Source organism: Balaenoptera acutorostrata, chromosome 10 (assembly GCF_949987535.1).
Source record: "Balaenoptera acutorostrata chromosome 10, mBalAcu1.1, whole genome shotgun sequence".
In the NCBI taxonomy this organism is placed as follows: Eukaryota; Metazoa; Chordata; class Mammalia; order Artiodactyla; family Balaenopteridae; genus Balaenoptera; species Balaenoptera acutorostrata.
The window spans coordinates 5,426,265-5,443,879 of NC_080073.1; the positions used below are offsets into that span (position 1 = coordinate 5,426,265).

A 17,615-nucleotide genomic window follows, 5' to 3' on the forward strand; every position below is an offset into this window, starting at 1 on the left:
ACAGTGTGGTATTTACAAAAGGATATGCCGATAAAACATAATAGAGAGTTCAGAAACAGACCTCCAGAGATTTATGATAAAATACCTAGGAAAAAAACCTAGGAATAAACCTAGCTAAGGAGGTAAAAGAGGGGATGCACCTATGTTCATAGCAGCACTACTTACAATAGCCAAGACATGGAAACAACCTAAATGTCCATCAGCAGATGAATGGATAAAGAAGATGTGGTATATATGTGTGTGTATACATATATATGTAAATACACACACACACACACACACACACACACACACACACACACACTGGAATATTACTCAACCATCAAAAAGAATGAAATAATGCCTTTGGCAGCAACATGGATGGACCTAGAGATTATCACACTAAGTGAAGTAAGTCAGAAAGAGAAAGACATATACCATATGATATCACTTATATGTGGAATCTAAAATACGATACAAATCAACATAACTATGAAAAAACAGACTCACAGATATAGAGAACAGACTTGTGGTTGCCATGGGGGAGGTGGTAGGGGAGGGACAGAATGGGAGTTTGGGATTAGCCGAGGCAAACTATTATATATAGGATGGATAAACAACAAGGTCCTACTGTATAGCACAGGGATCTACATTCAATATCCTGTGACAAACCATAATGGAAAAAAATATGAAAAAGTATATATATATATAACTGAGTCACTTTGCTGTACAGAAGAAATTAACAGGACATTGTAAAGCAACTATACTTTAACAAAATTAAAGAAAAAGAGGAGATGCAATTTAAAATAGGGTGGTCAGGGAAGGCCTTGCTTAGAGGGACAGTGTATGCTACACAATGGGAAGTCTTATATCATAGAGATGTCAGTTCTCCCACAAATAAATATGCAAATTCAAGGCCTTCCCAACCACAACGTCGAAAGACATTTCATGGAACTTGACAATTTGGCCCTAAGTTTCATATTGAAAAGGAAAAAATGCAAGAGAAAATAACTGAGATGACTTTGAAAAGGAAGAAAAGGCTGGGATTTTCCTAACACCATCAAAACACATTGTAAAGTTATAGTAATTAAAATGGTGTGACACTGGTCCACAAATTAAAAAATAGACTAATGGAATAAAACAAAGAGTAAACAGAAATGTGGCATGTTAAATAAGTGGGGGGAAAAGACCTAATTTCCTGCTTCTTAACTAAGTTCTCTAAATATTTGTAGTTTTCCATCAAGTCTCTTGGTTTCTCCCCAAAGAGATAATTTTTTGCTTCTTTGCCAATTGTTATGCCTTCGGTTGGTTTCTCTTATCTAACAGCATTGACTAACACCTCCAATACCAGGTTAAATAATAATGGTGATTGTATTCACCCTGACTTTAGTGGGTGTGCCTTTGGTGTTTGCCATTAAATAAGATGGTAGCCTGGGGCCTGGGGTATCTCTAGTCTATATCTCTGTCTCTATCTTTATCTGTTTGTACTTTGCAAGCCTCATGCACTGCTCCATGCCAAGATTAGGTGCCCTCTGAAATTCCTTCCAATTTTAAGATTCAATTATTCTGTATGTACATGTAAATTAGATTTAATTTTTTTTTTTTTTAGTGAATGTTTCTCTCTGAAAGATTTTACAGCTCTCAAACAGAAAGCAAATATCCTCGTTCTGTGCCTCACATTTAGACTGACTGCCAGCAAGTAGAAAGCTTCTTGAATGAGGTGAGTTTAGAAAAAAGTGGAAGTAGCAAAAGTGAAGGAAATGGAATACAATTCTGACCGTTGCCAACCAGAGCCCCCTGCTTTCAGGACCATCACCCAGTGTCACTTCATCCTACTCAAGACACTTCATGCTGTGTTCAGAAATCACACGTATGGTTTACCTCTAGCAACAGGAATTATGCAGCAAGGACCCAACTGACTCCTATTCATACAATGACAACCTGAAAACACCCATGCCAGCGCCTTGCTTCTACCATTCAATAACCAACCATCTATATTTGGAAGAAGGCCACCACTGACAGCACAATTCAGAAGAAGCAAAGAGATTTTTTTAAAATTTTTTATTTATTTATTTTTGGCCGCGTTGGGTTTTCATTGCTGCGCACGGGCTTTCTCTAGTTGTGGCGAGCAGGGGCTGCTCTTTGTTGTGGTGCGCGGTCTTCTCATTGTGGTCGCTTCCCTTGCTGCAGAGCACGGGCTCTAGGTGTGTGAGCTTCAGTAGTTGTGGCGCATGGGCTTAGTTCCTCTGCAGCATGTGGGATCCTCCCCGACCAGGGCTCGAACCCATGTCTGCTGCATTGGCAGGCGGATTCTTAACCACTGCACCGCCAGGTAAATCCCGAAGCAAAGATATTGATGCTAGGCTTTGTGTTGTGTTTCAGGGTTCTGTTTGATCTCCTGAGTTCTATGTTCTGAGGGTTCACCATGTGTTTTTCTCAGAAACACTGCTATGTTTTGCACTCTTTGATAATCACGTTATCCAGCTGGCACCTTGCTAGCATTTTACTCTTGGACTGGTATGTGTCTACCAAAATCCAACTTTGGTTGCTTTGCTTCTTCCCAGTTTGGTTTCTAGCAGCCACACCCTTCCTCACAGTAGAGTGTGGAATCCTATGCTCAACTTAATATTGTATTTAAATATGGTATATTTAAAATGAATCACTTCCTTTCATATAGAGTTATGCCTTTCTCTCCGCCCTTCTCTCTCACGAGTCTGGGCTTTGAGGGTTTGTTAGGTGTTTGCTAGACCATAACACCTAACTCAGGGGCGGGAGTGGGAACTCTGGCTTGGCCCTCTTGTGGGTACACCAAGAGGCTCTGAAGAACCACCAGTAGGAAGTCAGGCTTCCCATTTGTGCTTATCCATGATTACTTGTCACACAGTACTTTTCCTCAGTTCATTTGGATGTGGAACCTGGCATGAGGAGTCCCTCTTGCCACACTGCCATCCCTAAATGCTTATTGGTTGTTAAGAAGCTCCCTTTTCCAGAAGGAAAATACATGTATTTTGTGATCCTGGAAGATCCCATCTATTGAAGCCTTGAACTTCGTAACAGAAGAGAGAGACCTGAGAGGGCGTTAGTGACAAAATGACAATATGAAACACATTTTTAATCTTCTCTACACTTAGTCTTTGCAACCTTTCATTAGACTGATCCTGTCACTTAGGGTGAATGTTTTAATTAAACTGATACTTCAAACAGCCAGTGGCCCCAAGGCTTAAAGCAATTGTAAGGAATAAAATACTGCCAAAGAGCCCAACCCCATTTTCCAAGGTACCCTCTTGTGGGACCCCTCCTGCCTGCCTTCCCTGGGCCGGAGGCAGTTGGCTCTGACCCAGAGGTGGACATTGCAGCCACCCCTTGTCGCTCTAAGTGCTTTGGCCAACCCTGACTGTTGGTTGACAGTTCCTGACCTGTGCATCCCAGGGGGATCTTGATTTAAGCAGCTTCTACTTCTTCATTTTGATGATGGTTATAATATGACCTTAGCTCAGATTCAGCTAAACAGGAAGTCTAAAATCTTATATTTGAAGACAGGCTGGGTGAACAATCATCAGAGATGTTGTAGACTAGATAGCAGGATTGGACTAGACCAGCGATAAACTGGTTTTTTAGACACTGGGCTTCTATGCAAGGAATTCAGAGATGACCTTGAGGTAAAGGGACACTAATAAATAATAATGGGGAACGATAATACAAAGTACTCACGGTCCTCCCTGTTGATGACAACCATTCACTCAGCAAGTTTTTAGAGTTATCTACAAATGGTCTACTTACAAATATAAGATAAATTTTAAAAAAGAAACAAGAAAGAAAAGACGAGAAAGCAAGTCCCTCCAGATATAATGATGTCCTTTGAAATGGCAGTTTTAGGGAAAAGGATCCTGTTGGGAATGTCCTCAGTTAATCTATGAACTTAGCTTAGGGCCAAACTGGCTTCAGAAGTCTAAAGATGAGACACCAAGCCTTGATAAATCTCTGACCTACTCCCTTGTCTTGAGACCAACCATGGACCCATTTCTTTACCATAGAACAGTAAAATAGATCCCAACAGAACAAACATGGAAGAGAAACTGAAATCCATAAACCATTCAATAGGAGAGAAACTTCTAGAAATTTCCTAAGGAAAAGTCATGTTTCACTCACAGTCTACTAGGAAGTTACAACTCTAGAAATAGGTAGCAAGTCCAGCTCAGGAGGCCACTCTGAAATCCTTCTATCTGTAATTCTTTGATCCCACCCTATATGGGGCTTCCTGAGAGCCTAGGATTCCTTTGCCTGGGTTCATATGCTTCCTGCAGTCTGACCTGAGCGTCTCTGCTGTAGCTCCCGAGAGGCCAATGTTTCTACTTCGTAGCTTTACTGAGTGGGCTCAGGCTGACATCTCCATGGTCCTGAGAGTCTTTTCTTCCATGGAGGCTTCGCTTTCAACTGCCTATAGCATCTGATCTCTTCTGGAGGAATTTGTGAGGTATCTCTTATTTTTATAATAATTTTACACTATAGTCACTTAGTCACGTAGGAAAAAAAAGAGTACAGCATTATTATACATGAAAACCTTTGGAAATCAGTAACAGTGAGGGACTGAAGATCAGAACAGTAAGTAATGACTCCTCTCAGAATCCGTTTTCTAACCCACCACTTAGCTGGATCCCTGTGTACTTTATTAGTTAACCATTTGTAACAACCTGTTCAACACCTACCTTCCCCATGAAGCTGCAAGCTCCATGATGGCAAAGCCTTTATCTGTTTCATTCATCACTATATTCCCTAGCAGAATACCAGGCACATTGTAGATGATCAGTATATGTCTGTTGATCAATTGACCAGTGTTGGACTAATTGCTTAGTATTTTAGGTCTTTTAGTTTTTTCATCTATAAAATCAGTGGATAAATTAAATCATCCTCAAAGTCCTTACCAGATGGAACTAATTTGTATCATGATTTGTGAAGTGCACTGATGTCTGCTACTTACTGTGAAATGCATTAAAAACAGAAGATTTTTTTGAATCTCATGCATTGTTGAATGCACAGAGGAATGGATAGATATGGGATAAAGCAAGCATAATACCATGTTAATTGTAGAATATAGGTAGTGAGTATATGGATGTTCACTGCCAGTTACTTCAACTTTCTATGTAGTTATAAAGTTTTTCATAATAAAATGTTTGGGGAAAAAATGGGGGGTTCAGAATAGCCTAAAACATGGACTTTGGTAGGAAAAAAAGCTGAAGAAAGTAATTCAATATAAAAGTCATCAACAAGGGTTCAAGATTAGAAAAAGAACAAAGAGACAAAATAGATGTACACATTTTAATAGAATTGTGTGAACTTGCAAAAAACGTATGTAAGTAGTAGAGGCAATATGTGTTTGGTAAGAGTTTAGAGGAGAGAGAGCAATCATGGGGGACTACCAAGATGGGCAGAAAGTGCTTCAAGGACTAGGTGATATTTCAGCAGGGCCTTGAAGGTTATGCATAATTTGAATGGGTAATGAGTTTAAGGAGGAATTTTTAAGGGGCTGAGGACAGCTGAAAATGATAAAGTGAGCATATGTGCGGAGCAAGAAAACAAGCAAGGACAGTGAATTTCACATTGGCTTAGCTGCAACTAAATAGGGAAAGTTAAGGTTGGAAAGTAATGATGATAAATAAAATTTATTAGGATCTTCTGTATATATTTGAGGTACCTGCACACAGCACTTTCCATGCATTCTCTCATTTAATTCTCGCAACAAACATATAAAGTATTACAATTACAATAGTTGCTAGTAAGGAAACTAAGGTTTAGAGAAGTATATAGTCATTTGCCCAAGGTCACAGCTAACAAGCAGTAGAACCAGATTTGTCCGACCCCAAAGCCCAAATACCTAACCATTAGACATACTGCCTCCCTGGTAAAGTGAGGCTAGACTCTAGGGGGGCCTTAAATACCAAGGTAAAAAGTTTGGGCTCTACTCCCTAAGCCTGGAGATCCACTGAAAGATTTTTGATGATCAGAGATTTTTTTAAAGAAAATTGGCAGAAATAGGCAAGAGATTGAAGCTAGGAAGCCCAATTAGGGAGCTGTCACAATAAGGTGTGAATAAAAGCCCTAATCCAGAATAATTGCTATGGGGACAGAATAAAGGAATAAGAAGTCTTTAAGAAGAAATAATCTACTGACCTCTTCCTACTAATATTATATTGAAATATATTGAGACGGTCACTGTTTTGGTATCAAATATTCAAGTTAAAAGTATCTTTAGATCCCACATGTTGTACTGTATTAGCCCGGTGAGACTCCAAAGACAAATAAGCAGCCCAAATGTCACTGCAGTCCACTTGCCAAGCCACTCAGGCCTCCGGGATGGTTTGAGGGTCTTCAGAGTGTTGATAGGTTGATAGGCTTGTCTGAGCTGCCCACAGGGATCCTTTGGGCCTACTCTTGCAATTCTCTATCACTACTGATGGGCTCCAGAATGGATCCAAGAGGTCCAAACCTGGTTGTCCCATCAGTAATCTGATAGGGCTAATCTCTCTTCCCCAAGAACTGGATCTAGAGCAACTAGGGTTGGTTAGGCTGCCACTTAACCTGATCCACTGGGAGGGCTGTGGCTTTCTGCTGTGAGCTGCCTAGAGGAGTTAGCTGAAGGGTGGGAATTCTTATCAAAAGAGATGTGTGTGCGTATGCAGGCGGATGAAAATGCCCAGGGAGGTGGTGTTCCCTGGGGAGCATCTGTTTACATGTGGGTTGGGGTCCCTGAAACAGCTCTCTGGTGTTCCCTCCTCCCCTGTCTCTCTAGTATTTCCCTGACAAAGTGACATGCTGGGGAGTACAGACCATGAAACAAGAGAAGAAAAGACTCCTGAAAATATAGACCAGTGGACAGGCACAAATATGCGTGTGTGTGTGTGCATGTGTGTGTGTGTGTGTGTGTGACTATATCAATAGCCAAGATGGAAAGCAAGTTCTCAGACAGTGAGAGGGTGTTGAATAAGAGGAGGGTCTACCAGAGGGAATGAAGAATTGCATTATTTTCCCACATGTTTACAACCAACAGGCTTTGAAGTCCAAGGAGATTTGTAGGAAGAAGAGTACTATTCAAGAATGAGCCCAAAGCTCAGACACTCAGAAGTCACTTATAATGAGGGTTAGTTAGGCTCAGGGGACTATTGTCAGAATCTAACAAATTGAGAGATGAATCAGTGCTTTATAAACTGTAAAGTGCCTTTAAATTACGAGGTGCTATATAAACTGTAAAATACTACACAAATGTAAGGGAGAATGATGACAATTATTTGGAGAGGAGAACATTTTTCTGAATGTAGTCTGTGACTTGAGAATTAGACAGTGAGAAAATTTTTTAAACAAACAACAGAATTTGCCTGTTGAAATGTATCTTCTCTCTTTCAGAATCAATAATCTTGATGGGGCTTGACATTTATTTCAAAGAGAAACTACTCAAAACATATGAGACTCCTTTTCTGGGATTAATTTCCTTCAGAACCAGCTTACAATCCACACAAAATTATCTCATTAATTGATAGTCACACTGTGTTTTGAACCTTACATATTATCTAGCTTAATCATTAGAGCTGACTCCAAAAGAATTTTAAGTATTTTTTAAAAATCAAAATTCACTCTCTAAAGCAATGATTCTTAATCTTTTGTGTGTGTGTGTTGAGGACCTGCCAAAATGCACAATGCACAGGACAGTTTGCATGGGAATTTCTAGATCCCAAGGTAAAGAACTCTTGATCTTCCAAGAGTTATAGAAATTCAAATTTGAGGGCTACAGATCTGAGGGCAATTATTTTCTAAACATAAGCAGCAGGTTTGTTGGAATAAATGTTTAGCCTCCCAAAGGAATTGGTTGAAGGAAACCACACCACTGTAGGAATGATCATATGGTATGAGTGTTTAAAAATTAGTCCGTTAGAGTCATATGGGGTTTGTGTCGTCATTTCTGTAGCTGCAGTGGTTTTTGCCGTGTGCGTGTGTGTGTGTGTGTGTGTGTGTGTGTGTGTGTGTTTGTGTTCATTGCTAGTAGGATGTTTAGGCAGCAGCATTTGCCTCCCCAGGTGTCTACCCTCAACTCAATTTAACCAACTCAACCTGAAAGAGCCATAGCCCTAGGAAAAGGAATCAGATGGGCTGAAATTGCCCTTGAGGCCCACCTGGTTACAGGAGAGGAAGAAAGGCATGATTGGCATTTGTGTAGCCGCTCTCGGAGGAGTCCTGGCCAAGCGGGTTTGGAGCTTACACTGCTGTTGTCTGTTTGAGACGGTGGGGATATCTTGTGATCCTCTCACATGCCAACCACTGTTAGAAACAGACTTTAGGTGAATTAGTTAATTTAACTCTTAACCTCCTCAGAAAGATAGTATTGTTCTCATAGATGAGAAAACCGAGACACAGGAAAGCTAAGGGTCTTATAATCAAAGTCAATTAGCTAACAATTAGCAAAGCAAGCATTTAAACTCAGAACTCCTTCTGCTGCCCAACACTGACTCTTCCATTTCTTCCCAGCCTCTGGGAAATGTTGCCATGAGCTCTGCCCTCCGTGGGGGCCCCTGGAAATGAAAGCCATTCACTTATCTCACCAAGGACACTGTCCCGAAAGGCCTGCCCATCAGACACCTGGGACTGAGGCTCATTTGCTTCGATTACTAACTTCCTTCCTGACCTTGGCAAGCTCCTTAAGTTATCTGGGTTTTCTCATCTGTAAAATGCGAGGATAGAACCAGATGAAACTTCCAGCTGAAAAATTCAGTGACTGAATTCTGTGCGCTCACCCCATTCCCTGCAGCTGGCAGGCCTCCCGATCCTGTGGGCTGCTCACAGCTCCCCACTGGGTGCCACCTTCTCTGGCCGCCCAGCTAGAAGGATGCTCCACTCCAACCACATGTACGGCTGCTGTCCACTTTACACTTACTTGGCTTATCTTTTCCATTTTAACTTCCATATCTTATATGAATTCCTCAAATATTTTTGCTTATTTCTTTAACTCTTATGTAGTACTCCAATGTACGAATAAACCAATTTATGTTTTAATTCCTCCACGAGAGACAGTGGTTGTTTCCATTTTTCACTAACAATGCTGTGACTAACATTCTTTTAGTTGCCTCCTTGAGTACTTGTGCAAGAGATTCTCCAGAATGAATGTCTAGAAATGGAATTGCTGAGTCATAGGGTTTGTGTATTAGGTACTGTCAAATTGTCCACTGAAGTGCCAGTACTGACAAACGTTCCCACTTGCAATGTGTACGAGTTCTGTTTCTCACATCCTCACCAATCCTATCAAGCTTCACATCTTTCCAAACTAGCATTTTGACTGCATTTGCCTTATGACACTCAGCACTTTCTACTTTATATCTGTTTATATGCTACCTCCCCTACTGGCTGTAAACTTTGTGAGGGCAGAATCCTTGCTTAATTCATTTTTATATTCGTCCCACAGAATTTATTGAGCTTAGTAAGTACACAATAAAGAGTTATGAACAGATAAATGATAAGCAAACTGAATTCATTTTGACCCAAGGAGATGGGGATTCCACGATGGCAGGGATAAAGTGTCTATCTCTATTCATCTGGGGTGAGGATGTGGGTAGGGAATCCCCATCAGCTGCAGTGATAGTTGCACAGTGGTCAGAACTGGCTGACAGACCAAAGGTTTCAAGATCTATAGAGGACTCTCTCCAACCTTTGGAGACCCCAGCTTTAGAAAATTTTTTTATCATGGTATTCATCAGCTATTTATTGATTGTTGGGAGTAGCAAATTTCCCAGTCTCTGGGGCCATCTTTTTATATACCAAGAGTGATGTTTCTGAATGGAACTCCCCCACCTCTGGCTCCACCCCATTACTAAGGGTTGGATAGAATCCATGTGTCCTTTGGACTAGGAAGCTGCATGACCTATGGTAAATGCCTCCCCCTTTTGACACCCCAGCAGTTCCAGGCTGACTCATTTTCTAAATAAGCCACTTGTGGCTTTTGGTCTGACATCACATGTGGAAGAATGAGTAATTTTTCAAGAACCAGAGTTATATTCGATCAGAATAAGATACATTGTGTATGTTACTCATGGTTCTAGGACAAGGGGTCAACACTGGTAACAAGTACCCTAACCTTCTCCCACCCCTCCTTTCCCTGGAGCCAAGGGATAGAGAAAAGGCGAAGGAGAGGTTGTATGGATGTGAAGAATTTTTGTGTACATCTCTAATTTTGTTATCACATTATGTACAGTTTAATAAAATTGTCTTGTTGCCTCTGCTAGATTAAATAAAAGTAATATAGCAAAGTAGGCAAGGCCATGGGGCTCCGCTGCTTGGGTTCAAATCCCAGCTCCACCACATACCAGTTGGGTGACCTTGGGCAAATTATTGACTCTTGATTTGCTTCCATTTCCTCATTTGTAAAATAATAATAAAATAATAATAGTGCCTATAATGTAGGGTTGTTGCGAGGAATAAATGAACTGATATATATGGATCACTTAGGATTGTGCCTGGAACTTAGTATGCACTATGGAAATATTAGTCAATATTTCCTTGAATCCATCACAATGTTTATGCTCATGTTAAATGCTCAATAAATGCTTTTTGATGAAATGAATTCATCTTATTAAAACATATTTGGAACTGGGAGATAGAAGTGACTACAAGTGGTAGACTCTTGGTTGGAAATGGAAGGAACCATAAAGATCAATTCCCTTGAGCACAGGTATTACCTGCCTGCCCCGCTTTTGTTTTGTTGGTTGTTTGTTCCCTAGTTATGTGCACTGTGGTGGGATAAGGGCTGCCCCCACCAGGTGTCACTCAATGGAGGTTCTACTTGCTGTTTTCTAAGTGTAGGAAGAAGGTACAAGTCTACATCCTCAAACCCTGGAAGCATGGGCTGAGTCAGAAAGGAGACCCTGGCACCAGAGAACTTCATTCTCTGACTTCTCAGCACCTACTGCTTGTGAGGAGTTAGCAAGACAGCAGCATTAGGATGGGTGTTATTTTGTTGAGTTGTTAGTAGGATGGGAACACGTGTAGGAAATTATTTAGATAAGATGTTAATATCAATGCAGACGTGGTATGCATTCTCACAGCATTTGTGGTTTTTTTGGAACATACTCCTGAGTACCGAGAGTCACGAAGAAGCCATGGTGAAATCCCTCGAAACCCGCCCTCTATCACAGACTTCTTCAGGATGCCGGGGGAGTGGCGGACCCCATTCGTGAGAGCAGGCCCATCCTGCCTCATTGGCACCTCCGTGTGGGTTTTAGGTGAGGAGACTGATGGGCCAGACAAGTACCTCCAACTGGGCCACTACAGAAGCAAGGATGCTATGCTTACTCGAAAGGCTCCACGTTCAGTACAACTGGTAGAACTGCTGAGTTACCAGGGCAGTGTCAGGAAGCGCAGCCTGGGGGACATCTACAGGACAGCCGTATTCTCAACCACTTGCAAAGACAGTCACACACACACCGACACAAACAGCTTCACCCTCCTGGGTTTTTCCCTTCCCTATACTCACGCACACACACACGCGCATGCCTCACGTACACACTCTCAGTCAAAAGGGTGGCCTAGGGGAGACCTCATGGCCGAATCAAATGCTGGTTAACGCTGCTGCTTTTATTACACCAAAGGTCTTAACATTTATTTGGAGAGGAACACAAAACTTGGCATACTGGCATGCATTCTCTACAGCACAGTTTCGGAGGAGCTCAAGATCACTGCGCCCCACAGAGGAGAACGGCGCCGGAGGTGGCAGGGGGACTGTAGGTCCTTGATCTCTCCGGTCAGCAGACTACAGGTGCTTCACTACCACAGCAACTGAGGAATCGTGTGTGCTGGGCAGGTGTGTTTTCAACAGCTAAACAGGTGTGGCAAGGGATCCAGGTGTGGGTGAGTCCCTAACACTTAGAGCCGAGAGTTATTTTGGGGTAAGTATATTCTCCCCAAACAGGTAGCACTGACTACAGGGGGGCATGCTTAGCACTGCATCTGAGCTCGGTTAAGCAACCAGGCGTCCTCAGTGAAGGGAATCCTGGTTTCAAAGAAAGAATAAGACATGATGGCACTATCACAATAAGGCCACTAAAGTCACAGCGAACGAGGATCTCAGAGGAAGCTCTCACGACTACAGGAAAGCAGCTCTATCCTCTCTGACATCAGGTGCCCCTCACTGGGTAGGTGGCTGCTCTGAGACCTTCACCTGGTCCTTTCTGAGCTGCACCACATCACTGAGCACAACAGAGCAGAGGAGGGGGCCACACACGTCAAGGTCATGGGACATCACCACCAAGTGTGGCTGACTGTTGTTGGCAAACGTCTTGGATGCCTTTCCCGGTTGGGCCGGGTGCCCCTGTGTGTCTGGAGAGCTAATCTGAAAAGAGGCTGGCAAAGGACTTCCTCAAGCTCCGGATGGTCTCTGCCTTGGCTTCATCCTCACTGGCTGAAGACCGGAAGAAGGAGGACTCAGAGAAGCTGAAGGCATTTGTCAGGGACTGCGACTTGCTTGAAGATAAAAACCAGAGAGAACGTGAGAGGGTGGTGTTCCCAGTGAGGCAGGGAAGGACGGTGACACGAGGATACACGACCGGAACGCCCACTCCCACCCCAGGGAGACTGGGTGACAGAGGAGAAAGCCAGCGTGGGGCATGCTAGCGACCCCTGGGAGGTCCCTGTGCTCTTTTCTTCACCTGCAGTGCTGCTCAAACAGGAAAGGATGGAGGCAGCGTGGGAGAGAGGGAGAAGGGGGAAAGAGAGAAGAGAAGGAAGGAGAAGGGAAAGAGGAAGAAGGGGTGGCTCAAGGCTCTTTCTTTCACTTAATGCGAAAGGGCCCACAGGCTAAATTTCAGAGCCCCAACTTGGTGAGAACTAATCCAGGAATCTCACACCCTTCCCCTTGGATGAAATGTAGCAACCAGGGGCCGGTGGACTCTTGTGCTCTCTTTCTCATCAACTGTCCAGTAGTGGAGCCAGCATCGGAAGACCTGGGTCAAAGTCTTGGTCCCGCCTCTCACTCACTCTTGACCTTAGGAAGCCACGTGCCTCTCTGAGACTCGGTTTCTTGTTTTGTTTCTTAATTGTGTTATGTAGATGTCTGGTAAAATGATCTCTAGGCCTTTTCAGCTCTTTCTTTTTTGCTTTTTTCTCTGATTCCAAAAGAACCTTTTGTCTTGGCACGAACTCTAACAACTCTATTTACCGTCCTTACAATGGGCGTAATCGCCCTGGCAGCCTTCCTCAGAGGAGGCTAATGTGAGGTCTGTGAGTTTCAGGGTGTCCAGGGGCAACAGAGATACACATCAGGCCTACACAAGGTTACTGGGTAGTTTTCTAATGAAAAACCCCAAACTGCACACATTTTAGGGACCAATTTTTCCCTTGAGACACTAGTGAGTCAGAGAGAAAAACCATGAAGGCAAGAAGGTGGAGGGGAGGCCAGGCCCAACACTGCAGGAGAGGACATGTGGTCTGGCGTCTCCATGGCCGTCTTCTCTCCTTCTTGACTTCTGCTTGTCTCCTTCCTGCTGGTTCCTGGCTCCAGAACTCCTCTCCTGGTATCTCAGCTCTCCCAGCCCTCCCCTGAACTTGGACACAGCCCCAGAAACTCCCTTCTGCATGGGCATGAGCCTGTCTCTTCTCCCGCAGTGGCTGAACAGGTGCCCTGCCTTTCACTGGGCCTGGGATGAGCCCCAACATGCTGGCCTCTGGGAGTGGGGACTCCTCGGCATGCACAGGCCGAGGGCACAGGTACAAGCCTCCCGCTTGTCATCAGAGGCTGGCTCGATTCAACAGCTTCAGCCCAAAGGCAGCGACAGCCCACAGATCTGTCCTCAGACTGGGGCCAGAGTTGGCTCAAGAGAAGGTAGGCGAGATTAAAAAGTCAGCTGCAGAAAACGACTGGGTTGAGGGGAGGTTGTGAGGCAGGCGAGACATGAAATGTACCCTTGGCCAGAGCTGCGGAGCAAGGCCGGGGGACGGCCCTCCCATCATACAGGACTGGAAGACCCAGAGAAGGTGGTCATCCGGACCACCCGAGCCCTCATCCTGGCTCTGCCGCTAACTAGCAGAAGGGCTTTGACAAAATCAGATCTCTCTCAGCAGCGTTTTCTCATCTGTGCAGTGACTAGAGATGATCTCTGAGTGGCTCATTTGAGCCCCAAACTCCACAGTTCCCTGTTCTCTGTCCCTGAGAGTTTCATCTCTTTACTGAGATGCACTCACGGAACGCTTCCAATCCCCCAGGCTGCGGCTGTCCGTGCTGACAGTCATGACAGAGGTCTGTGGTTGGGGACCTTGAAGAGAGCCGTCTCTGGTTCTGGGGGAGGGTGGAGCTGAGCACCCAGGTGCTGTCCCTACCAAGTGCAGCTATACTGTTTCCTAGGGGCCCTCAGTTCTGCCCTCTGAAGCAGGATAGTGTGACAGGGGTCTCTAGGGTTACTGTTGGGAATGAGGGAACCCAAGAGGATGGAGTTCCTCAGGGTCTCTATATGGGCCTCTCCTCTGATGACCACACCAGAAACCAACCTCCTTCTGACAAAGTTGAAGGTAAAAAGTTGAAATGGATTTAACTACTTCCCCCTTTTCCTTCTGGGCAGCCTTGCTGATTGGCACACCCTAAACTGTGAGTCAGAGGCAGAAAAGAGAATTAAATTTTTTTTTTTTTTTTTTTTTTTTTTAAGAAAGAGAAAGACACATATACACACAGAGAAAAGGAATGGAAAAAAGAGTGGGAGAGAGGATTAAAAAAAAAAAACAACGCAAACCCTAAGCTCGTACAAGAATGGGAGGGGGGTAGTAACTGCCTTACTGCCACTCCCCAGGAAGAAAGGGGAGGGTTTGAGCTTCTAGCTAGACCTTAAGACTTTCACTTCCCTCTTTCTTGCCCTCCCCAATCAACCCAACCATGCCCCCCACAAAAAAACCCACCAAAACCCAAACCCCCAAAAAACCCCACAAAAATATCTTTAGGAGGAGGTCTGATTGAAGGTGCTTCCTAGCAGCTCTGGAGCCCAAGGCCTGAGAGGAGGGGCAGGAAGAGGGGAGGGGAAGGCGCTGCTGAGCTGTCGCTTACTTGAGCTGTGGGTGAGGCTGGGGCTTCTGTGGTGGAGCAGCTGGGGGTGGCTGGACCTCTGCCAGGGAGCTGCTGCTGGAGGGTGCATCTCCGTGGGTGGTGGGGCCGCCCGGCCGCTGAGGAGCCGAGAAGGAGGAAGAGGAGGAGGAGGAGGAAGAAGAGGAAGGTGGCAGTGATGGTCCAGGGGGGAGCCGGCGTGGACGCAGCACCTTGCCTGGGGGTTGCCTTCCTTGGGGTTGCCCAGGGCCCCCTAGGTTCAGTACAAGAAAAACTTCATAATTTAACCATATCAGAGGGTTTCCTTATTAGAATCTACGTCTCAAAGGGTGTGGTTATTTCATTACCAAAGGATAAGCTCTATGGCAAGAAGCCACCCGAGGCTCTGAAGGGCTCCAGAGCGGGTCCCTGGTTACCCTCAGACATTGCCACTACGAGCTCCTCCTCAGACTCACAGCGACTCAGTCACAACAGAGGTCAGAGCACGGGGGAGAAACCATGGGATGAGCGGCCCCCATCAGAGGTGAGCTCCCTTACGGAAGGCCCCCAGACCACAGGGACCACCCCTCTCCCCCAGAGGTTCCTCAGGTACAGGCCAACCTGGCCCACGGTGTACTAGGAGGTCTCAAGTTCCACACGGCAGACACGGTACAGGGCACTGGAAAGAGCCCTGGTCTGGGGGTCAGAAAACCCAAGACACGGTCTATCAGCAACTCCCTGAGCAAGTGAGCAAACTTCTCTGGACCTCGGTGTTTACAACCATAAAACTGTTAAAAATTAAGACCTAGTCTTAGTTATCTTTCAAGATAGTAGTGTTTCAAAGATGACAATGGACAAGAAAGTTCTTCAAAAAGTATTCTGTGCCTTATGATCATCGATGATCACTGACTTACATTGTTTTTTTGGAGTTGGCCTTAGTCTGTCCCGCTCCACGCCTGCATGTCTGATTGCCGTACCCCCAGCAGGGCTTCCTTTCAGCATTAACTCATGCCCATGACTAGGACCTTTCATGTCCAGTTGCCTCTTAGTACCATCCTCAGGGGCTCCAGTCCCTCTCAGGTGTATGTGGTGAAATCCTCCAGAAATCCAAGTCCCATTCTCTCCCTGGAGATGTTGTGAGCACCATTTGGCAAAGAAGAGGCCCCCCCAAAAGGACCAGGATCCCCTTCTCCCAGCATGAGACAGAAAACCATCTGGTGACCTGGAGATCTCATTTCTCAGTCTCAATCCCAGAGTCCACGTTCACGTGCCCACTGGGAGGAGTGGGCTTACAGAAACTCAATGACAGCTAAGAGTTGTACTGTAACTTCGTTTTCTAGAAATGCCAGGACACCTGTACCCTCTGGAGAGGCAGAACTGTATGTCTATACCATAGTACATCCATGATTGTAAGCCAGTTTCCCCTCTACACGGCATGGACTCCACTTTATCATCAATGACCAATTAATACCAGGGTGAGTTACACATAAATAAGGAAATAAGTAAATTAATGGAATTTTGCATGTTGAAGAAGTTCTAAGTTCAAATCAGATAACTAGTGAAGATGATAGATTAGCAGAGCATTTCATATTAACCAGTTTTTGCCTTTTCCAAAGTTTGACATCATTTGTATCTGCATTTTCTTGTAAAGTGCTGCAGGTTGATAGCTCAGCTTCTTGTACCAGAAACCTGAGTGCTTTCCCAACTGTGCAGAGATGCTTGAATAGCCAGAAACTTTACAACTTAACACTGAAGACAGATATAACTTTTCCTTTATTGCACATTAAGCTGTACAAGAGTCACAAAAGAGAGGTACTTCAATCACACTTCCAGCATTGGCTGAGGTTCTCCCAGCTGGATTGGTACAAAAAAAGGCGACAACATCAGAAAAGAAATGGGTACAAAACACCTGAACGGCAATCCTATACTGTGACACGGATGCCCCAGGCCACAGAGTTGTCCTTAGCATGCTGCCTGAGGGCACAGGACAGTCAGGGTGTGCTGTCTGCTTGTGTTTGGCACTGGGAGGGAGCCCTAGTCCCTTTCTCCCTCACCTGACAGACAGTGGCTGACACCACCCTGGAGCCTGACTAAATTCAAACGGCAACTTCGTATTTGTGGCTCACAAATGTCACATGAAAAGCACCTGAATGTTCACACTGATCACATGCAAAGAAGCAACACCACCGTCAGCTCACCGCTTGGACAAAAATAAATTAAAAAAATAAAATGTATTCCTCCATTCTGGGAAATGTTTCTTTATTCCTTTCTATCATTTCATCAGATTGGGAGGTATTTAAGGACCTGATTCTTATGCAACCCACCTGGAAGTGCTTAACTGCATATATATGTATATATTTACAACAGACCGACTACTATCGGCATCTACATCGTCTAAGGGAGGAATCGCGGACAAGAACATTCACACTCAGTGCATTTCCCTGTAGCTCAGAATTTGCCAGCAATCAAGACAGAAACCAGGGCACGTGCCCCTTGACACAGAAATCATGTAACACACCACCAACACCAGTTATTCCTCAAACCTGGCAATCCGCAAAGGTGACATGTCAGTACAGAAGTGAGAGGGAATGCAAAAGTA

At 44.5% G+C, this 17,615-nt stretch overlaps 1 protein-coding gene across 1 annotated transcript in view; it reads right to left on the reverse strand.

The window, feature by feature from the left end:
- Positions 1 to 11,612: 11,612 nt before the first annotated feature.
- Positions 11,613 to 17,615, reverse strand: part of SYN2 (synapsin II) — a 182,008-nt gene continuing 176,005 nt past the window's right edge. The window contains exons 12-13 of the mRNA XM_057554990.1: positions 15,041 to 15,290; positions 11,613 to 12,474 (exon numbers count right to left, since the gene is read on the reverse strand). Coding sequence (XP_057410973.1) covers positions 12,339 to 12,474; positions 15,041 to 15,290 — 386 coding nt within the window. The 3' untranslated portion in view covers positions 11,613 to 12,338. The remainder of the gene's footprint in view (positions 12,475 to 15,040; positions 15,291 to 17,615) is intronic.